The 24,384-nt window shown below is 45.7% G+C and overlaps 1 protein-coding gene across 1 annotated transcript in view; it reads right to left on the bottom strand.

Annotated features, from left to right (window-relative positions):
* Positions 1-24,384, bottom strand: part of LOC110538506 (netrin-1) — a 45,282-nt gene that overhangs the window by 4,838 nt on the left and 16,060 nt on the right. The window contains exons 3-6 of the mRNA XM_021625367.2: positions 13,687-13,875; positions 8,181-8,330; positions 6,965-7,018; positions 3,617-3,691 (exon numbers count right to left, since the gene is read on the bottom strand). Coding sequence (XP_021481042.1) covers positions 3,617-3,691; positions 6,965-7,018; positions 8,181-8,330; positions 13,687-13,875 — 468 coding nt within the window. The remainder of the gene's footprint in view (positions 1-3,616; positions 3,692-6,964; positions 7,019-8,180; positions 8,331-13,686; positions 13,876-24,384) is intronic.

Genomic DNA, 24,384 nt, shown 5'->3' with positions numbered 1-24,384 from the left:
TGGAAAGATCAAGCAGCTCAGTCCTCACACCTCTGCACAATGCTTCAGTCCTGCTCCTCACCCAATGAAGTCCAAAGCGTCCATGGGGCTGGTATTGAATTGAGCTCATGAATGGAGATCTAGGACACTAAACTTCTGTTTTTCTGTTAGCAGACAATATGGTATATCAGTACTACTTGGACCATCTTAGCAGGGTAGCACAGAGGAGGGAGGGAGGGAGGGAGGGAGGGAGGGAGGGAGAAAGAGAGAGAGAGAGAGAGAGAGAGAGAAAGAGAGAGAGAGAAAGAGAGAGAGAGAGAGAGAAAGGGAGAGAGAGAGGGGTTTAATAACACAATGGAAGCCAAGCCTCCCGCTGGGTCCCCTCTCTGAGCAGTGTGCTGGGGCTTGACCCGCACACCGCCGACAAGGGGGCTCTAATCAAATTAGAGCGTGTTTAATTTCAATACTGAGGCCCCTGTCCCATCTGGTTATCAGCTGAGTGACTGATCTGGGCCCTGCTGCCCCCAGGGTGAGCTAACAGGGACCGCCGGGTGACGGGGCTGTGTGACCCTTCGTTTCACCGCTGGCCCTGAACGTCTGCAAAAGCTCTTTGATTCATTGTCCTCCCCGCTGGAAGGGTGTCAGCCCAGAATATAACCCTTTGTGGCTGCCGTCACCGTAGCTACGGCCACGATGGAAAACAAAAATGAATAAACACAACATATTTCTTTCTCTCCGGGGTGGCAATCCGTCAGCGTCGGCCTAATTTACCACCTGTTTGCGCCCTGTGGAATGCTCCGAGCCGGCAGAGTGCACCACTGTGTTTAAACAGGGGGCCTCTTCCCGTGACCCTGGGAGGCCCGCAGCGCCACTCACACAGGGGGGTCGTGGCCCCAAAGAACAGAGACACTGTGAACCCCACAAAGGCCCAGGGACAGCCCTGAGAAATGAATTAGATTGAGGCAGAGGAAAAGCCCCCTGAGGAATGGTCTCTTCATAAAGCCCCAGCTCAGCCAAAGGAGAATCATCTGCACTCAGCTGTTTTGATGAACTCTTGAAAAACCAACCTTCTGCTTTTCATGAATCAGTCTTGTGATTTATAGATTCGTCTGTTCTTTTCATGGATGACTAGCAAGATTAAATGAATGAAAATATGTATTCTGATGGCTGTTCAGTTTTCTGGGGAACTGAAACAATGAGCTCACATTATTGTCTCTCTCTGTGTTGCACAATATTGATTGAGAAAAGAAGAACATTTGGCCATTTATGCATTGAAACTTTGTTAAAAGTCTCTGATGTATCGCTCTGTTTGATTGATGAACTATGATTGATGATGAGGCTTTTGGACATGTGACAGCTATGAAGGGGAACAGTGTGGCCAATGCAGCTGGATGTGTTTCATTAGAGAGAACACTGAACTGAAGTCTTAAAGGGATAGTTCACCCAAATGAAGAAAATAACACATTGGTTTCCTTACCCTGCAAGCAGTCTATTAACAAGGTATCACAGCAATCCATGCTTTGGTTTAGTTGACTTGACTTGAATGGGATTTGTGCCACAAATGCTAAAACATTATCATGTGAATAGTGAAAGTAGAAAACAGTGCCAGGGAAACTACATCAAAGCATGGATTGTAGTCATTCCTTGTCAATAGACTGCTTACAGGGTAAGGAAACCAATATGTCATTTTGTAATATGGGTGAGCTATCCCCAAACCCTGATTATAGCAGATACGGTCTTGTATGAACAAATCTATTCTAACAATCAAAGGCTTAACAATTTGAACACCAACTTAATGGGTATAACTACAGAGGAATTGGTGACCAAAATATTCAATATGATATAGGCCGACTGTACAGTTAGGTCTCATTCCAGGAGTCTAAGAGATCTTGCATTGTCTTTTATAAAGGGTATTTGGCTATACGGAGTACGATCTCTTCTCAAATGCTGGCAGAGTGCTGGACGTGCCTCAGGGTTTGTGCTGCTGCTGCGGTTGGGGAGATTTGTACGGTGGTTAGCAGACATGAATCTGCTGATAGGAGATCTGCACCATAATACTACTGTGATTAATGGAATGGAAAACCCTCAGAGGCGAGGGAATCACTCTCCATATGGAGATATGGAGGCTACACAGTGGGACAGCACAATGAAATACTATATAGGAGGCCTATGATATGATCCATGGACTGTCCCTACTGCTACTACTGTCTCTCTTACATTACCCCCCCACCCTTCTCATTCTTTTTGCTCTATTTTTAGATCTAGTGGTGCTGTTTTTTGGTGCTGATTCAGAATATAATGATCCAAGTCCAGCATCATCCATCATCAAACTCAAATGTCCTTTTAGCTTCAAGTTACAGAAGTTATTTCATTTGTGAAACCGTTCTAAAATAGCAAGCTATGTAAATATCTGTATTTGGCTTGAACGTGAATGTTTTCATATTACTCACTTAGATTCAGATGCAGATGAACTCCTGTGGAGTCATTGATGACAAAGTATATTTGTTGTGTGATTTGGCTAATTTTATTAATATGGGGCTTGCTGACAATTCCTAATGGCCAGATCCCCGCCAGAGCCTCATGCTCCCAGGGTGCACCAGCCTTTCACCATGGAGCAATAATACTGGACCCTACTGAGGCTGGTAGCTGAGAGCAGGGATTGCCCTCGACCGTGGACAGGGGCCAGGGTGAGCAGATCCACAGGGCTTAGAGGGAGGTGGAAGGGGAGAGGAAATTGTCCGTTAGCTGTAATTGAGAGGGACTGTGAGAGGACTCAGTGGGAACTTGTTCTGCGGCACTCTGAAGCTCAGAGCCCTCTCTTTATGAGGTACAACTCCCCTAAGACACACACACACACACTCACACACACACATCCGTCAAGGTGGGACAACAAATCTAAATAGGTCCATCTAAAGCCTGGCAGAGCGGAGCTTTGCAGCTCTCCAAACCAACAGGGGGGCTGGCTCGTCCCACAACCTCTCTCTGAGGACAGTTTCAGCTGGAGTGGAGGAACTGATATGAGCTCAAGATGTAGAGGTAAGAGTTGAATAATCCCTTTGTTTCTCTGCCCAGACACTGATGCCACTGATCTCTATCTTTGGTGATAAAAGAAGAGGCCCTGCGGTGAGGATGCCCCCAGCAAACACTCTTCTCTCTGTCCAGCTCCCCCCACCTCCAGTGAATCTCACATAGTAATGAGTGTATGTCAGTGCAGGGATGTTAGGATGTGTTAGACATGGGTTTTGTGTGGCTAGCTTACAGATGATAGATAATAATATGTATATGTTTTCCATGCTAACTAATCAAAGTAGACTGGATACATCTGTTAATGTGCTTTACACCGCCATTGCCCAAACACAGTCTAAAGCTGTCTGGTTTTGAACATAACCTTCAAGAAATACATATATTCTTTTGAATTCCATCATTCCAGCATGTCTTATTTCCCAGAAAGCAGCACTCCTCAGTCTAATACTGGCTGGCCTGTCCATCAGCGGGGTCCCCTGGGCTCAGTTCCGAGACCATTTCCCTTTGATGCAATGAGGGGCTTGGGAGTGGACATGCCTGTGATTAATAAATACATCTGACCCTCGACCGCTGGCCGACGCCTGGGCATATAATTCCTGCACAGTGGTCTCACCATAGTCTTTCTTGCAGTACTTCTTCATGTTGATCTTCAGCTTGCCCTTGGTTGCCTTGCAGTGAGAATCACAGTCTGTGGAAGCGAGTGAAATAATGGGTGAATTAGGTTACAGCACAGCCAACATATCACAAACATCTAGATTTTAAATATTCTCTCTCTCATGGTTTACGGACTGACCTCAATTATGTTATCTAATAAAAGCCTTTCAGGTACATCCAAGGGTCTACACTCTACCCCCACTGTAAGGGGTTGAAAGCTTGCATCTATTGCCAGGCCAATTTAGTGTACCTATGGTACACTGTCTCTTGTTATGCTGTTATGGTGTCCCTGTGGAGCTGGTGGAGGTTTAAGGCTTCCGCATGCTTCAGTTCGGCTGGCGCCTAGTGGTCGAACAGAATGAGTGTGCTCACAGACTCCCTTATAAGACCTTCGCTTGAAAAATGAGAAAAAGCGGCAATAGTACTGTTTGTCCATCTTGAGGCGCCGTAGCCAGTATACACTTCCTAAAAATATATAATATATAAAATTATATAAAATATATAATTAGTCTAAGATAACTCAAGAAATCTGTCATTCATTTTTGACGTTTTTTGCTAGTCACACTATTTTACATCTAAATAAGCTGTTTGGTTTAGTATTTCTCAAGTGAACAAAATGTGCATGAAAATGAGTCATCTATCATTGAATGTCGACAAACACTTAATTGTAGAATCCCTACTGTTGACCAATGACCGACGAAGGGGCGTAGACTTCGGCTACCGAACTTGCAATAGCCTCGAGAAAAAATGTGGAGTGCGTGAACAGCCAGGAAAAAAACCTTGCCGAGGACCAAAACAAACAAAAACGTCACAAAATGTCATAATACACTGAGTGCACAAAAACTGATTGAAGTGGATTTAACAGGTGACATCAATAAGGGATCATAGCTTTCACATGGATTCACCTGGTTAGTCTATGGTTTTGTACACTCAGTATATATGCACAAACTTTTCGGGACAGTTTAGGATGGGAAGCATGCGGACACCTTTACACAGATCCTATTGTCAGCTCACTCCCACTCTCAACCTCCAACCTCTCCACACAGAATATCTAGCCTGTCAGAGTCCTGGCATCCATTGTGTCAGCACTCAGGGTTGGGAAGGTCACTCACAAAAGGAGGTCACTGAAGGAAGTTAGCTAGTAGCCTAACAAAAATTAGCAGGGGCCTAAGCAGTATCCAATCCACTTGAGGCGAGAAAGAGAATACTCTAACGTTGGCCCGGGCTGATCTCTCTGTGGTCGATCTCTCTGTGGCCTCTGAGAGGAGCCTGTTACAAACCAGTGGCCAGAAAGAGCTCATAGTTATGATTAATTGCTTTCGGGTCTGGTGCTCTCCCTTTGACACCAAGCTGTGTTGACCTGGGCTCGCAGGCGTGCCAAGAGGCTTTATCGATGTCCGCCGACCGTCGTGTTGTCAGGGTGCCAGGCACCTTTTGTAATGGGGGAGATGGGTCTGGGACGAGAGGCCAAACTGAAAATGGAAATGGTTTGTTCCCACTTTTCCACTGACTGACACAAATTGGAACCAGAACATCTCCTGGTTTTGCTCCCCCTCCCAGTGTAATAAGCCCCATGCTCTTTTATGGGGGGGGGGGGGGGGGGGGGGGGGGGCTGGTCGGCCAGGGGGAAAGGGGGAGCAGTTAGGAGAGAGGGGACCTTTCAGTTTGCCTGAATATGGACAAACTTCATTATTTCTTCCAGCCCTCTGTCCAGTCCTCCCCTTTCTTTCCCTTTATACTCTGTGTGAATGAGATTGCCCGGGTAACAGCGGAGCGAGAAAAAAACGCACTCCCCCAAAAAGGCGGATTGGGGTGGAGGCAGGGGGATGGGGAGAAAGTGCATGTATGTGGAGAAAACATTTCTAGTGAAACGCCTGGCAGCTTTCGGGGGGGTGTAGAAATGAAAAAGGGAAGGGAAATCCCAAAGTAAATTAATTTGACGAGTCCATATCGACCACGCCTGATTTCCATTTAAATGTGGCTAGGGCGGGGGCCCCCCTGGCCCCTGGAGGCCTTCATCGTACCTCCCTTTGATAGCTGGCATTGCCCATTAGCCCAGCAGCACAATCCCAGGACTGGCCATCACACCCACAGCTCTCATTAAGGCCCCGGTCCCCGCTGGGAGGACAAACGTCCCCTTTGTGTGGCCTCTCTAGCGGGGCACCTACCATTCTCCAGGGTCCCTGGGGACCACACCACTCTTAATTTGGAGGGTGGTGTCTGTGCGGGGTTCCTGACAAGACTCCAAACCCCATTGCAGCTGGTCGCCAACGTATGTAGCAGGTTGGCCATTCAGCTCAGTGAAATATGTGGAGCCACACTGTTAGTCCCATGTTAATGATCAAAAGTGACAGAACCTATATGTTTTACATGGAAGGCAATTTAAAGGAATACTGCGGGATTTGGGCAATGAGGCCCTTTTTCTACTTCCCCAGAGTCAAATGATGTCTCTGTGTCCAGTAAGAAGGAAGTTAGAGGCGGTTTCGCGAGCCATTGCTAACTAGCATTAGAGCAATGACTGTCAGTCTATGGGTATCTGCTGGCATGCAAGTATCCATTTAAGTAGAAGTTGGACCAAAAACAATTTGGCTTAGGCAACAGGTTTTAGAGACCAATACTTTGCTCCAGATCTCTCTTTTTCTCCTCATACGCATGCCAGGGGATCTACCCCACAAGCTTGGACTGAGCAGTGACTGAAAGTATGAGCTAAATGTTACAGTGGTATGTCACTTCAAATCAGTGTTGCACTATAGCACGCAGACTCAGAGCTGTGCATTTCAACAATAGGGCTGTAAATAAGTGAGCAAGGGAAGGGTTCTCTTCCCTCTCAGCGCAACGAGAGATGATTGGAAAACAAACTGGTGCAAATGAAGCGTGCAATCAAATTATGGGCTGGAGGCTGAGTGGGAATACATAATGGGTGGGAGGCCAGGGAGAGAGAGCTGACCAAAAACCTGGATTTAACATCTCCTGACACATACACATCCCCTTAAATACTGCAATTATGGAAGGTGAACCTTAAAATACTACAATGTTGAAGGTGGCCCTTAAAATACTACAATTATGATGGTGGCCCTTAAAATACTACAATGTTGAAGGTGGCCCTTAAAATACTACAATTATGATGGTGGCCCTTAAAATACTACAATGTTGAAGGTGGCCCTGAACCCAAATAAGAAACTGTGGAATAGAAACTATGGAATGATATGAATTGTGCTCATACTAAAATACAATACATTTGTTATGTTATGCTTTAGTAATTGCCATACCCTGTGGATACCACGTCTCAGCAGTGTCACAAACTCACCTAAGGGCTCTTCAGAGCTGGTATAGGTGGAGGTGGGCGATGCAACTGGAATCTCTGCAACAGAGAAACCACAGCACAAACATAATGACATTTCACATCACTACTCAGTTTGACAGCTTCATATGTGGAAAAAAGGAGCAAAGTTGTTAGAATGTCTCTGTTCAATTTCCTGCTCGCCTTCCTTGGGGCTTAAATGAACCTCAGAGCATTGGTGATATACTCTCAGGTATGCCTTAATAGGTTGTCATGTTATTGATTGCTGATTAGAACACAGAGATTGTGCTTGGAATACACATTAATAGCCAATTTCCCAATCACTCTCTTGTATTCGTGGCATGCTGTATCGTAAGGCACAGAGAGCCGGGGCCCCTGGCCTTGTTAAAATTGAAGTTGTCAGGAAGTTTGATATAACAAAAATGTTATATTAAGCTATTAAACCTAAAACATATTAGCTCGAAAATATACGAGAAACCAAATATTTTCAGCTCAATTTTCAAGACCCCCATTTCCTCCATCTTTTTTTACACTACATTTGTTACTTTCCCAACGAAATGAAGGAAATCCTATTCCAGTGGGTTAACAGATTGATTTTATCGCTGTGGATCCTGGCCAATGGCTTTTTTTCCACAATGGCTTTGTTGAATTTCCAAATACAACTTTATCGGAAATGTCACCAATTGAAACGACTGTATAAATGGTGGCCAATTGTAAATGTCTATGTGTCCCAGCCATCCGAGGTATCTTATCTGGTCATGCCAGCTGTGTTGGCGGTGCTAGCCACCCATTAGCCCATCTTGTGTATGGAGGTGTCGTTTATCGCCGAGAGGCTGGAATCTGTGGGCTGCTGATACTGCCAATAAACATATCAGTCATCATTACCCTGGACCGGCTGGGTGGATTTATAGGGAGATGGGCTGTTAACGGTGCTGCGACTCACAAGGCCATGTTAGCTTAGACATTATGCCCTGTTTACTTAAGCTCTGGTCTAACTGTAAAATATCCATCCAAAGAAATAAAGGAACAGGGGGAAATAACAAAATGAAATGAACTCAGGCCATGAATTCCTGCATAACAAGCATGGGTTTTGGTGCGATAGAGTACTTGTCAGCGACTACTCCAATTGATGGGGCCAGTGTTGTTGCTAGCTGGGCTATGGTTGGGCTGACTTGTGTGGTCTGTCTGTGGACATTTCTCTTAGTACTGAGGCAAGTCATACTTATGCAGGGGGCGATAGGAGAGCGGCTCTGCTGGTAGCCCTTAGCACAGCGGTTGCAGGTGATGCCGGTCACGCCGTCCTTGCAGGGACACTGGCCGGTGGTTTGGTTGCAGGTCTTGCCGGCTGCGCCAACTGGATGACAATCACACGCTGTCAGGAGGAAAGAGCAGGAGAAAACAGAGATGAGATGAGTTGAAATCTGTTCGGTCTTCACTAGTATTGGTTTAAAACCAATTAGGCGTAAGGCATCCTTCTCAATTCCCTGTGCCTCTCGTTCCTCCAATATTGACTCTCTGAACTTCAAAGTAAGCTTTGAACAAGCTCAAAGTGACTCACAGGCCACCACAGATGGGGACTGGGACCTCAAACAAATTACAATTACTCCCTTTTTCCTTAATGATTATAGGCCTTGCCATCAGGCATGAGTATTGAGGAACAGTATATTACATGATCAAATAATATCTGTTAGCACTTTGAGACTACACCTGTATGTATGTGTGTGTGTGTGTGTGTGTGTGTGTGTGTGTGTCGTGCGTGCGTGTGTGTGTCGTGCGTGCGTGCGTGCGTGTGTGTGTGTGTGTGTGTCGTGCGTGTGAGCCGTGCGTGTGCGTGTGTGTGTGTGTCGTGTGTGTGTGTGTGTGCCGTGCGTGCGTGCGTGCGCGTGTGTGTGTGTGTGTGTGTGTGTCGTGCGTGTGAGCCATGCGTGTGTTTAAGCCGTGTGTGACCAGTCTTTGTGTTTTCTCTGTGGAGCGTTGTGATCCACGGCGGGCAGAGCAGAGCCTGTGCTCCTCTCAGATTGAGTTCACAATCTAAAGCTTTTTGGCAAAGAGTTCCTCGCAAATATATCCTGAATAATGTTCCCCATTAATGGGAGAGTGGAACACACATCAAAGCCGTCTGTTTAAGTTGTTAGTCAGGAGGATCGCACATTAAATGTGAGAATTTGAGTTTTGTGCATGTGCACTGCCAAACGTTTACCATAAAGCCTGTGTTTGAAGTGGAAGCCCAGCTCTCTCCATTAGAGTTGTATGTGTTTTATGTAGCTGAAGAGTCATTTGAAAATAGCTTTAAGCGGTCCAACAGAGGCTGGAGTTGGGTGTTATTAGCTGGGATTCAACGGGTTTCATCAATATTAGAAGTCACTTGTTAAATAAAAAAAGTAAAACTTTTCTGTCCTCTTTCTACTCAATTTGCAGTATAAGTACATTTTGCCAAGTTTGTTTGACACATTTTATTGAGGTATAATAAAATCAGCATAAAATAATCCTGTCCAAAAAAAAACAAGAAGGGTATGAATGAAAAGTCATGTTTCTAATAAAGTCCCCCATCTTTACCAGCCAGAATGTTATTGTGGTTCTTACGTCAGGAATACAGTAAATAGTCCCATTAATTTAGAAACAGGATTCTAAACTGTACAGTATATGGACTGAAACTGTAGGCTTGATCTTGCTTTCTGTTGATTTAATGGGCATTATCTTCTATAGCCTTTACAAATGACTTTTTAATGCAGGGTGGGACCAAAAAATGTCAAATAAAACACGAGGTCACTCTTGTCCCTCCCGATGGCATGTGGGTAACATCCATGTGTATTCTAACGATGTGTGTCTCTTTCTTAAGGGGTTGTAAGGGATTGTACTTGAAAGCCACATTAAAATAACGGTTGTTTTTGTATTTCTTTATAGTACTTCTAGAGATGCCACTAACCACACATCACAATAGAGATGCCACTAACCACACATCACAATAGAGATGCCACTAACCACACATCACAATAGAGATGCCACTAACCACACATCACAATAGAGATGCCACTAACCACACATCACAATAGAGATGCCACTAACCACACATCACAATAGAGATGCCACTAACCACACATCACAATAGAGATGCCACTAACCACACATCACAATAGAGATGCCACTAACCACACATCACAATAGAGATGCCACTAACCACACATCACAATAGAGATGCCACTAACCACACATCACAATAGAGATGCCACTAACCACACATCACAATAGAGATGCCACTAACCACACATCACAATAGAGATGCCACTAACCACACATCACAATAGAGATGCCACTAACCACACATCACAATAGAGATGCCACTAACCACACATCACAATAGAGATGCCACTAACCACACATCACAATAGAGATGCCACTAACCACACATCACAATAGAGATGCCACTAACCACACATCACAATAGAGATGCCACTAACCACACATCACAATAGAGATGCCACTAACCACACATCACAATAGAGATGCCACTAACCACACATCACAATAGAGATGCCACTAACCACACATCACAATAGAGATGCCACTAACCACACATCACAATAGAGATGCCACTAACCACACATCACAATAGAGATGCCACTAACCACACATCACAATAGAGATGCCACTAACCACACATCACAATAGAGATGGCACTAACCACACATCACAATAGAGATGCACCACTGCGTCTCCACTCAATCCATCCGCCACCATCTAGTCCTCTTCCTCTGAGCTCAAACCACTGCATTGTGCTCTTAATGTTCTGAGTGCTACACTGGGAACCCACTGGAAACATTAATTAATTTCCCTGCGGTGTGGAGGTAAAGAGTTGCTGAGAGGTTGAGGGGGAGTGTAATTCAGTGGACCGTGTGGCTGCTCCATTGCTGTGGGCTCCCTGGGCCTGGTGAAAGGCTTATATGGCGGAGCGGACGAGAGGACTGGGAATAAAACAAACCGTTAGAGCTGGGGGCCGCCGGGGGCCGCGCTGTGCTCTGAGAGCCGTGTTTACACTGCGCTTGATGAGGAATGAAGTCGTTAATCTGGGAAATAAAACATGAGGCATTCCACACTGCCACTGGAGACGCCGGTGTTTCGGCTTATAAGGCGGAGGGGTCTATTCTGTAACCTCCACCTTTCAGAGAGTGGTGATCCTCCATTTTGGGGGTTCAGGTTGGAGAATGAAAGCAGACTTCCTCCTGGCTGTGTTGGCACAGCATTGTGTTTCCTGTCCAAAAACAGCAGAGCGAGATGGTTGGCTGAGTTGAACAATAAATACCATGGGCCCTAACTGATGTCACAAAGCGCTGAGTTTGTCACCTGAGGAGAGAGCAGCAATCAGGCTGTTTGGGTTTGATCCCAGAGTATGGAACAGAGTAAAAGTTGGGGCAGAGCTGGAAGCCTTCAGGTTACTGATACAGCCCTCTAGAAAGCCTAAGACAGGTTGCTGTATGTGGTTAGCGCATTAAGGAAGGAGAGAAACTCAGGAAAACTAACCTGATATACTATATTTGCATCCCAAATATAGACTGTAAAAATGTTTGGACTGGCAGCGTGCAGTGAAATAATGATGCTCCCAACCATTAGTCACTTTCAAGAAGTGCAAAAGATCCATGAAATGTGTTAAGGACAACAGCACAACATGAACTACATTTGCCCTGAACTCCAATTAGGTGTGAACTCTGACTGCCACCACTGCCACCACGACCCCAAAACAGTCTGAGTAAGTGGCTGACTTTTATATATGATGGTGGACTGTGTTGATACTTTCACTCCGTGAGACTTGGAATAGTCAGTATGAGTTAAGAGTGAAGGTCCCTTGTGGTCTGTAGTAGGAAATGTAATATGTTGCAGTTCCTGTGACTAATTAGCCAATGGTGGACCAGGCTGAAGGGCACTGGAGAATAGGTACTCTGAGAACCCGCTCTGAGCCAATAGGAATGCAGCCACGGCTGTGGTTGGAGACCACAATATGCGGGTCTGCACAGAGTCACTCACTTGTCACTGAAGCGCAAGCTGGGTCCCAGTGTAATACAGCACATTGAGATGTTGTAATCAGACTGGAAAACAAACGACTTGAAACAATATTCTGTCTTTTATACAAGGAGGATATTACACTCTTAGAAAAAAAGGTGCTACTGTATCTAGAACATGAAACTATTCTTCGGCTGTCACCATAGGAGAACCCTTTGAAGAACTCTTTTTGGTTCCAGGTAGAACCCTTTCGGTTCCAGGTAGAACCCTTTCTGCAGAGGGTTCTACCTGTAACCAAAAAGCGTTCTCCTATCGGGACAGCCGAATAACTATTTTTTTCTAAGAGTGTAGGATATTGTTGTATTATAAGTCTTTGGAAAGACTAGAAGTCATCCAGTTCAGGGTAATGTGGGATGTTGGTGGATCTGATGCTGAGGTGAAATGGTTGGCTTGTTCAAAGAGACTGTTTGAATCAACTCCTGCACTCCTGCATTCCATGGCAGACCTCACTTCTACTGTTAGCCACTCGTCTTTTTGTTCTCCACCTCCCCCGTTACAATTCACAGAAATGTAGGGCGATTCATTATAGCCCTCCAAGTTAAGCAAATAAAGTAGAATAAAATGTGGTCACTAGGGACCGATTGTTGGGATCCTCCCCTGCTTTAGTGATAAAGGTACTTCAACTACATTGTTTCAAAGGCTCTGTCCACAGAAATGCTGTTATTACTGTAACCTGTAACCTCTATTTGAGAGAGATAACTTATGACTTGGACAAGAAACAGAGGTAGAAGTTAAAGCATTTGAGGTAAATGCGCAAAATATGCTTTTTATGAATCCACTCACTCAAACCTGCCTCATCTTGTGCTGGTGCTTGTGTGATTGCATGTGTGTCTGTGTGTGCGTGCACGTATGTGTGTGTGTGTGTGTGTGTGCGTGTGTGTGTGTGTGTGTGTGTGTGTGTGTGTGCGTGCACGTATGTGTGTGTGTGTGTGTGTGTGTGCGTGCACGTATGTGTGTGTGTGTGTGTGTGTGTGTGCGTGTGTGTGTGTGTGTGTGTGTGTGTGTGTGTGTGTGTGTGTGTGTGTGTGTGTGTGTGTGTGTGTGCGTGCGTGCGTGCGCGTGTAAGTTTGTGTGAGTGACAGGTGGTTGTTTGCTCAGTGCCTCAGAGCCTGGCTTCTCTCCCCACGGTGCAGGGAGACAGAGGGAGCGAAGCTTTTCTCTCCTCACACACTAATCCTGAACAGCATGGACTCAAACCTGACTTATGTGCTCACACCTGTGAGTGTGTGTGTGTGGGGATGGGGTTGATAGCGAGATCTGTTTCCACTCAACTGTACAGCGGATCAGCTCACACATCACTCAGTTTGTTTTGCTTGTGTTGTCATGGAATTCCCACTAGACTCCAAATACCAGAATCACACAGGTCAGCAACACTCACACTGGCAAGGTGGGAGCTTTTGTCTTTACAACTATCTTTCACCTGTCTCACATAATAATAAATAGTAGTGAAGTACTGGAAAGTAATACGCAATAAAGTTATCAAAAGATAGTTGGAAGACTTGTTTCCTGCTGATCATTTGTAGATATCATGGCAGAACAATTCAACTTGTTTTCCAACAACATACGTCAAGAAAGTCCAAAACCGAAGCAGAATATCAAATAGCGTGATGTTTGGGTGTCATGCAGCCATTTTGAGTAGCCCACCCAGCAGACACCCAGCCCAGGAACTGTACCTTTGCAGGCCCTCCTGTGGGAGATGGCCTTGGACATGTCCCGGAAGAAGCCCTCCTTACAGTAGTGGCAGTGGCGTCCGGCCGTGTTGTGGCGGCAGTTGAGACAGACTCCGCCGCTCCTCCGCCCAGACAGCTTATACAGCTCCATGTTGAAACGACAGCGCCGGGCGTGCAGGTTACAGTGACAGGCTGCAGAAAGATGGAGAGAAGGCGAGGGGGTGAATAACACAGAGGTCAGTGGGTTCGCATGCTTTTTACACAGGTGTTGAGTACACTTAATGAAAACTTTGGCCTCCTGAACCTCAACACTCAACACAAAAAAAACTCCCACCATGCAACCTTGTAGTTCAGCTAGTCCAGTGCTTCATAAGCTGGAACTGAAAACTGATGAACTCAGCAATTTCATTCACATGTACAGTATATCACAGTAGGGTGTTGACCACGTTACTTTCCAATTTCCAAAAGTCTAGTGGAGGGGAACCAAATAACAGCTAGTGAGCTGTAGTGTATGGAGACCCTGAGAAAGTTACTGTTACTTTAATGACATCAGTGGGTCAAAGTCCTCTGGTCAGACATGTCATTTGTAGACAATGAGTTATGAAAACAGATGGATTGGCCAGGCTGTGAGCGATCCAGTTTCTAAGAGTAAATGGTGTAGTCCGACTCCACGCTCTCCTTTCCCCTCCACCTGCTTATAGATTTGACCTCTGACCCCTAGTGACGTCAGGAGAGAGATTTCCTTTCCCACAGATCTCGCAGCCTTCACTAACTTTCTTAGTTGTTTTATTGTCATAACATTATGAGGGATAACTTCCCAATTAAATTGGGTGATTCATTCATCAGTTCTCTCTGTGCGTTAGAGCCAGGGTGGACTTTCCACCTCTGCTCTAGTGATATTCTCTTCCAAAGCACTGTGAAAGAACTTCCATTTTTTGGCTTGCATTTGAGCTTTTCTGTTTGAGTCTCATCCAGACACGTACTGCTGTGATAGGGCTGGAGGAGGAGAAGCCCGCATGGTTTCTTATTTGTGGATAATCTCTCCATCAGTGCACCCTGCCTTACGGTTATAGCCACAAGATCTGAGTGATAAGGGCACATATGCTACACGTTCATCAGCACTCCCAATCACGTACCAACCAACTTACACCTGCCATTGGGGACCAGGGTTGCCAGGTGGGTGGGATTCAGAGCTGCTTCCTCTAAATTGGGGCTTAAACACACACAGTCACACACAAACCGAGGTGTTTGGCAGATGTCATGGGCTTATCACACCTCAAACCCCAGGGCCGATCAGCACACTCAGGGCACACCAGACCCCCGGAGCTTTGAAGCGTGCCCCCCCCCCCCCCCCCCCCCCCCCCCCCTCCCTCCCTCCCTCCTTCCCTCCCTCCCTTGCTCTTTACCGCCTTCTTATCCCAGATGTTATCTCCACTTTGGGTGGACGTGTGAGTACAAATGTAATGGGATTTTTTATGAATGGGAAATGGAATGGAATGCTCTTAGTTTTCTTACCAGAGGCAAACATCCTACAGAAAAATGCCCAAATAAAGGAAACACCAACATAAAGTGTCAAGGGCGTTGAGAACAGATATATATTCTACAAGTGTCTGGAACTCTATTGGAGGGATGCTACATTATTCTTCCACCAGAAATTCCATCCTTTGGTGTTTTGTTGACGGTGGTGGAAAACGCATCTCAAGTGCCACTCCAGAATTGCCCATAAGTGTTCAATTGGGTTGAGGTCTGGTAACTGAGACACACACACACACACACACCCTTTAAACCCCCTATGCTCCTTTGAGACCCCTATTTTAAAGTCACTGAGATTTCTTCTTCTAGCCATGGTAACCAAAATAATGGGTAAGTGGGCGTTTTTATACATGAGCATGGGACGTTAAGAGACGTTAATTGCTTAATTAACTCAGGAACCACATCTGTGTGGAAGCACCTGCTTTCAATATACTTTGTACCCCTCATTTACTCAGGTGTTTCCTTTATTTTGGCAGTTACCTGTATGCTGGTACTGTAACTTTAATCTTCACAGTGAGCCAGATGAAAGTTGAGAGATAAGAAATACCAGGTAAGTATCTGGGCACATGCATTCTGCATGCAATATAGGCCAAATCTCCTATTACTTTGACAAGCAGCACGTCTTTGTGCGGTCTGTGTGTATACAATACTGCTTCAGCCTGTGTGTGACCCACTGTGTGTGGTGTCTATGTGTGTGTGAGAGAATGTCTGCATCATGTGATTAATAAGCGTTATCTCCTTGGCTTTCCCCAGCCTCTCCTAATGAGCGCTGTGCTATCTCATACACACTTCCCCAGCCTCTCCTAATGAGCGCTGTGCTATCTCATACACACTTCCCTGGCCGGCTCTCCAATCACTTCTCTAATTGTCCCTCAGTGCCAAGGCCTCAAGTACTGATAAGCTATATTTAGACCAGCTAGCCCAAAATATCCCTCACAGTATCTATCACACACACTGTTGTGTTAACAACTGGGAAGCCTGACAACAAAACAACAAGTGAAGAAACAAACAAAATCTCCCTAGTTTTCAATATGTGTTCAATAAGAGCTTAAATTTGGTCAAATTACGGGACGAAATGTGATTTCTGTAGTTTCACATCAATAATAGGGATCGTAACAGTGGCTACCTACCTGGCAGTGTAGCCTACACGTAGGGCCTTTTTGTTGTTATTTGAAGCACTGTCGAACATACTTAGAGGTACACCATTTCAATCTATTTATTTTCAAGTGTTGTAATACTGCATAGTGAAGGACATGGTAGGTGTGAGACGCTGACATGATGAGTCATCCCACAGCTCGCTGTCGGTGGATTAATATTCTGTGTTCTGTGAGAGAATCTCAAGGCCATACATGCCCTGTATTGATAGCAGGTTCTGGATTGTTGCAGGGACTCAGCACCTCCCTGCCACAGACACACATAACCTACCTGTCACCAGGTGTCTGATGTTAACCAAACACTCTGTGTACACGGCTGCCTGTGTTCCTAGGCCGCAGACAGAGGAGTTGTGTGATTTGTATTGAGAGGAATGCTGTGCTTGTTCAAGGATGAAGAGGAAAGGAATTCCAGTGAATTATTGTTTATCCGGGATCAATTAGTCCCTCAGTCAGTGAAGGCCCATAATGATAGTGGCCCATATTATGAGAGGATGCTGTGTGCCAAGCCAAACAAGCCTCTCATCCTCACCCTGTCAGTGATCTGAGAAAAACACAACATCAGTGCCCTTAGGAGATTAATATACTTGTCACATTCTCTCCGAGGTATCTAAATCAAATCAAACTTTATTAGTCACATGCTCCGAAAACAACAAGTGTAGACCTTACCGTGAAATGCTTACTTAACAAGCCCTTAACCAGCAGTGCAGTTCAAGAAAGAGTTAAGAAAATATTTAACAAATAATCTAAAGTAAAAAATACTACAAATAAAGTAAAAAATACTACAAATAAACACAATAAAATAACAATAACAGGGGGCGGTACCGAGTCAATGTGCGGGGGTACAGGTTAGTTGAGGTAATTTGTACATGTAGGTTGGGGTGAAGTGACTATGCTTAGATAATAAACAGCGAGTAGCAGCAGTGTAAAAACAAATGGAGGGGGGAGGGGGGGGTCCTTGTAAATAATCCGATGGCCATTTGATTAATTGTTCAGCAATCTTATGGCTTGGGGGTAGAAGCTATTAAGGAGCCTTTTGGTCCTAGACTTGGCGCTCCGGTACCGCTTGCCGTGTGGTAGCAGAGAAAACAGTCTATGACTTGGGCGATTGGAGTTTCTGACAATTTTATGGGCTTTCCTCTGACACCGCTAATTATACAGGTCCTGGATGGCAAGAAGCTTGGCCCCAGTGATGTCCTGTTCGGCCATGCAGTCTTGGGTGAACAGGGAGTACAGGAGGGGACTAAGTACACACCCCTGAGGGGGCCCAGGGTTGAGGATAAGCGCGGCAGGCGAGTTGTTGCCTATCCTTACCGGCCTGTCAGGAAGTCCAGGATCCAGTTGCAGAGGGAGGTGTTTAGTCCCTGGGTCCTCAGCTTAGTTTTGTGGGCACTATGGTGTTGAACGCAGAGCTGTAGTCAATGAACAGAATTCTCACATAGGTGTTTATTTTATCCAGGAATGCAGTATTTCCATGACAACACTTGATTTTAATAGGTTGATATTTCTGAGCGCTGGGTTTGTTTTCCTCCTATACCACATTGCTTACTGTAAACCTCCTGGTGCAGGGGCTGTGCATCAGGTCTAACTGTGAGAGACTACCACATTGGTTACTGTAAACCTCCCGGTGCAGGGGCTGTGCATCAGGTCTAACTGTGAGAGACTACCACATTGGTTACTGTAAACCTCCCGGTGCGGTGGCTGGGCATCAGGTCGAGTTGTGAGAGACTACCACATTGGTTACTGTAAACCTCCCGGTGCGGTGGCTGTGCATCAGGTCTAACTGTGAGAGACTACCACATTGGTTACTGTAAACCTCCCGGTTCGGTGGCTGTGCATCAGGTCTAACTGTGAGAGTCTACCACATTGGTTACTGTAAACCTCCCGGTGCGGTGGCTGTGCATCAGGTCTAACTGTGAGAGTCTACCACATTGGTTACTGTAAACCTCCCGGTGCGGTGGCTGTGCATAAGGCCTAACTGTGAGAGTCTACCACATTGGTTACTGTAAACCTCCCGGTGCGGTGGCTGTGCATAAGGCCTAACTGTGAGAGTCTACCACATTGGTTACTGTAAACCTCCTGGTGCAGGGGCTGTGCATCAGGTCTAACTGTGAGAGACTACCACATTGGTTACTGTAAACCTCCCGGTGCGGTGGCTGTGCATCAGGTCTAACTGTGAGAGTCTACCACATTGGTTACTGTAAACCTCCCGGTGCGGTGGCTGTGCATAAGGCCTAACTGTGAGAGTCTACCACATTGGTTACTGTAAACCTCCCGGTGCGGTGGCTGTGCATAAGGCCTAACTGTGAGAGACTACCACATTGGTTACTGTAAACCTCCCGGTGCGGTGGCTGTGCATTTTATTTTATTTTTTATTTCACCTTTATTTAACCAGGTAGGCTAGTTGAGAACAAGTTCTCATTTGCAACTGCGACCTGGCCAAGATAAGGCATAGCAGTGTGAACAGACAACACAGAGTTACACATGGAGTAAACAATTAACAAGTCAATAACACAGTAGAAAAAAGGGGAGTCTATATATACATTGTGTGCAAAAGGCATGAGAAGGTAGGCAAATAATTACAATTATGCAGATTAACACTGGAGTGATAAATGATCAGATGGTTATGTAAAGGTAGAGATAGAGATATTGGTGTGCAAAAGAGCAGAAAAATAAATAAATAAAAACAGTATGGGGATGAGGTAGGTGAAAATGGGTGGGCTATTTACCAATAGACTATGTACAGCTGCAGCGATCGGTTAGCTGCTCAGATAGCAGATGTTTGAAGTTGGTGAGGGAGATAAAAGTCTCCAACTTCAGCGATTTTTGCAATTCGTTCCAATCACAGGCAGCAGAGAACTGGAACGAAAGGCGGCCAAATGAGGTGTTGGCTTTAGGGATGATCAGTGAGATACACCTGCTGGAGCGCGTGCTACGGATGGGTGTTGCCATCGTAACCAGTGAACTGAGATAAGGCGGAGCTTTACCTAGCATGGACTTGTAGATGACCTGGAGCCAGTGGGTCTGGCGACGAATATGTAGCGAGGGCCAGCCGACTAGAGCATACAAGTCGCAGTGGTGGGTGGTATAAGGTGCTTTAGTGACAAAACGGATGGCACTGTGATAAACTGCATCCAGTTTGCTGAGTAGAGTGTTGGAAGCAATTTTGTAGATGACATCGCCGAAGTCGAGGATCGGTAGGATAGTCAGTTTTACTAGGGTAAGTTTGGCGGCGTGAGTGAAGGAGGCTTTGTTGCGGAATAGAAAGCCGACTCTTGATTTGATTTTCGATTGGAGATGTTTGATATGGGTCTGGAAGGAGAGTTTAGACACCTAGGTACTTATAGATGTCCACATATTCTAGGTCGGAACCATCCAGGGTGGTGATGCTGGTCAGGCGTGCGGGTGCAGGCAGCGAACGGTTGAAAAGCATACATTTGGTTTTACTAGCGTTTAAGAGCAGTTGGAGGCCACGGAAGGAGTGCTGTATGGCATTGAAGCTCGTTTGGAGGTTAGATAGCACAGTGTCCAAGGACGGGCCGGAAGTATATAGAATGGTGTCGTCTGCGTAGAGGTGGATCAGGGAATCGCCCGCAGCATGAGAAACATCATTGATATATACAGAGAAAAGAGTCGGCCCGAGAATTGAACCCTGTGGCACCCCCATAGAGACTGCCAGAGGACCGGACAGCATGCCCTCCGATTTGACACACTGAACTCTGTCTGCAAAGTAATTGGTGAACCAGGCAAGGCAGTCATCCGAAAAACCGAGGCTACTGAGTCTGCCGATAAGAATACGGTGATTGACAGAGTCGAAAGCCTTGGCAAGGTCTATGAAGACGGCTGCACAGTACTGTCTTTTATCGATGGCGGTTATGATATCGTTTAGTACCTTGAGCGTGGCTGAGGTACACCCGTGACCGGCTCGGAAACCAGATTGCACAGCGGAGAAGGTACGGTGGGATTCAAGATGGTCAGTGATCTGTTTGTTGACTTGGCTTTCGAAGACCTTAGATAGGCAGGGCAGGATGGATATTGGTCTGTAACAGTTTGGGTCCAGGGTGTCGCCCCCTTTGAAGAGGGGGATGACTGCGGCAGCTTTCCAATCCTTGGGGATCTCAGACGATATGAAAGAGAGGTTGAACAGGCTGGTAATAGGGGTTGCGACAATGGCGGCGGATAGTTTCAGGAATAGAGGGTCCAGATTGTCAAGCCCAGCTGATTTGTACGGGTCCAGGTTTTGCAGCTCTTTCAGAACATCTGCTATCTGGATTTGGGTAAAGGAGAACCTGGAGAGGCTTGGGCGAGTAGCTGCGGGGGGGGGGGGGGGGGGGCTGTTGGACGAGGTTGGAGTAGCCAGGCGGAAGGCATGGCCAGCCGTTGAGAAATGCTTGTTGAAGTTTTCGATAATCATGGATTTATCGGTGGTGACCGTGTTACCTAGCCTCAGTGCAGTGGGCAGCTGGGAGGAGGTGCTCTTGTTCTCCATGGACTTCACAGTGTCCCAGAACTTTTTGGAGTTGGAGCTACAGGATGCAAACTTCTGCCTGAAGAAGTTGGCTTTAGCTTTCCTGACTGACTGTGTGTATTGGTTCCTGACTTCCCTGAACAGTTGCATATCGCGGGGACTGTTCGATGTTAGTGCAGTCCGCCACAGGATGTTTTTGTGCTGGTCGAGGGCAGTCAGGTCTGGAGTGAACCAGGGGCTATATCTGTTCTTAGTTCTGCATTTTTTGAACGGAGCATGCTTATCTAAAATGGTGAGGAAGTTACTTTTAAAGAAAGACCAGGCATCCTCAACTGACGGGATGAGGTCAATGTCCTTCCAGGATACCCGGGCCAGGTCGATTAGAAAGGCCTGCTCACAGAAGTGTTTTAGGGAGCGTTTGACAGTGATGAGGGGTGGTCGTTTGACTGCGGCTCCATAGCGGATACAGGCAATGAGGCAGTGATCGCTGAGATCCTGGTTGAAGACAGCGGAGGTGTATTTGGAGGGCCAGTTGGTCAGGATGACGTCAATGAGGGTGCCCTTGTTTACAGAGTTAGGGTTGTACCTGGTGGGTTCCTTGATGATTTGAGTGAGATTGAGGGCATCTAGCTTAGATTGTAGGACTGCCGGGGTGTTAAGCATATCCCAGTTTAGGTCACCTAACAGAACAAACTCTGAAGCTAGATGGGGGGCGATCAATTCACAAATGGTGTCCAGGGCACAGCTGGGAGCTGAGGGGGGTCGGTAGCAGGCGGCAACAGTGAGAGACTTATTTCTGGAGAGAGTAATTTTCAAAATTAGTAGTTCGAACTGTTTGGGTATGGACCTGGAAAGTATGACATTACTTTGCAGGCTATCTCTGCAGTAGACTGCAACTCCTCCTCCTTTGGCAGTTCTATCTTGACGGAAGATGTTATAGTTGGGTATGGAAATCTCAGAATTTTTGGTGGCCTTCCTGAGCCAGGATTCAGACACGGCAAGGACATCAGGGTTAGCAGAGTGTGCTAGAGCAGTGAGTAAGACAAACTTAGGGAGGAGGCTTCTGATGTTGACATGCATGAAACCAAGGCTTTTTCGATCACAGAAGTCAACAAATGAGGGTGCCTGGGGACATGCATAAGGCCTAACTGTGAGAGACTACCACATTGGTTACTGTAAACCTCCCGGTGCGGTGGCTGTGCATAAGGCCTAACTGTGAGAGACTACCACATTGGTTACTGTAAACCTCCCGGTGCGGTGGCTGTGCATCAGGTCTAACTGTGAGAGTCTACCACATTGGTTACTGTAAACCTCCCGGTGCGGTGGCTGTGCATCAGGTCTAACTGTGAGAGTCTACCACATTGGTTACTGTAAACCTCCCGGTGCGGTGGCTGTGCATAAGGCCTAACTGTGAGAGACTACAGACTCAGAGATTGAAGTCTTGTTTATTGAAGTCTTGTTTGGCCATGCCCTCAGGAACCTAGTGATTTCCCAATTAGAATAGGTGCATACTTTGCACATGTTTATAGGACATTTTATGAGCTATGCAGTTTGTTAAACAGCATGTGTTTCAATGTGCTGGTAAAACAAATCCTGGCATCATGTGAAGTTACAACAATAAACGGTTTTAGTTGAAATTAGAGAAAAATAAACTTGTGACATTTCATTCAAAGTGCTTGTTACAGAGCCTACATGATGCCTGCATAATACTTGCATAACACCTGCCTGGTGTGTGGGTGAAGCTTCAGAAAATGAGTCACAAGTATTCATTAACATTCATAAAGCACTTATGAAATCAAAGTGTTCCCACTCATTCCCCCATAAATATCCAAATCGCAATGGAACTGTAATATATGAAGTCATAGTTAAGTCAAGTAACTATTTAACTAAATCAATAAAAATGACAAGTGACTAATAGCATGCCTGACTTATGAAAGCATAATGAATCAATGGTCATGTTTTATTAAGGATGAGAACCTATGGTATTACAGCATATCGGCATCAATGGGAGGGACATGGAAGTCACTGTTTGGCTCATTAAGAATTATAGCAATAGCTTTAAGTGGATGATACAATATGTTGCCATCACAACCGGCTGAAAATCACTCCTACATTACTCTTATGAAGTTCTAATACATCATTGTCATAAATATCTGGTTTAATAGAGAAATGCATATATTATACATTTTGGTGCCAAAAATCAGCAGACATGCCTCGAAACATTATTGGTAATATGCCTCCATTTCTTTGGGCCAAGGGATTTGTAACAGAATTAAGATCCAACTGTGCATTTGGTCTGTTGATACATACTGCATGACTTTAATGATACAAACGCCCCTGAACGTCTTCTGTGGGGCACTCCCATTAGATCAGTCACCCTTATGCTCTTAGCTTCATGCCCCAGACATACTCAACATTTTCCTCCAATAAATATTTAGATTGCACATTGCTGGAGCAGCTGCTATTTTGAAGAGGGAGAAAAAACAACAAAGGCCTTTTGGAACGAGCTATCCAGATGATGAATCATTTTACGAGTTTCCGGAATGCTTTTGATGACTTGAGCTGGGGTGAAAAGCTGGGGTGAAACGTCTCATATTGGGAGGACTGATTCAGCCAACGGCCCTGATGTTCTTCCATAGCAACCCGTCACCTCGGCGTAATGCTAACAAATAAATAAACAAGCGAGAGTGCAGATAAAGAGCGTATAAAGACTCCGTCTGAGCAGAGCTGACAGGTTGAGACAGACAACTGTTTCAACACGAGGACTTTTAGCATGTGTGATTTGTTTTTATTGAGACACACATTGGAGGCGGTGAGGGAGGAGGTTTAAACAGGATGCAGTGATGAACAACCCTGGGGCTGGGGTTCATCTGCAGTGGAAGCAGCACCTGTCTCAGTTCCTTCCTCAGCTATAGGAACTGAATGGAAACTCTGACCTCTCTACGCTGGGAGGTCTAACATCTGCATTGTCCCCCTTAGTGGCCCCTCACACCATACCACTGACACTCGGCATTCAGTAGCTCTCTCTTTTAGAAGGAATGCACACAGGCATTGATGGAAATATTGCTCATCCATGAAGAACATGGAAGAACTGGACAAGAGGGTCTGCCACAGTGACAGTTAATGGTCAGTTCCTGGAAATACTGCATATTGACCAACACAGTTATTTTTCACACTTCGACATGGTTGGCTTAAAGGGTAGAGATGATGGAAGCAGATGAGCCCAGGTGGCCTGATTTTACTACAGAGATGTTATCAAACTAAAGTCATTAAGGTGGCCAATTAGTGGCAACATGTCTAATCCCTAGGGGTCTATGGCTTGTGCTTGGTTACCATGACAACACTGAGTGAGACATGATGATCAATCACTCAGTTCACCTTTAACCTTTGAAGACCTGCCAAACCACACAAGAGTGCACTTTGTGCCCTGAGATGGAAGATGGAAGAGATAAGCCATGCTAATGTATTGGATTTTTGTGTTATGAAATGGTGGTTTTGATTCTGATGCTTTTCCATTCAACCCAAGGACCCAAGCATCCTCTTATGTCA

Source organism: Oncorhynchus mykiss, chromosome 12 (assembly GCF_013265735.2).
Source record: "Oncorhynchus mykiss isolate Arlee chromosome 12, USDA_OmykA_1.1, whole genome shotgun sequence".
Lineage (NCBI taxonomy): Eukaryota > Metazoa > Chordata > Actinopteri > Salmoniformes > Salmonidae > Oncorhynchus > Oncorhynchus mykiss.
This window is presented reverse-complemented; position numbering and strand designations above follow the sequence as displayed.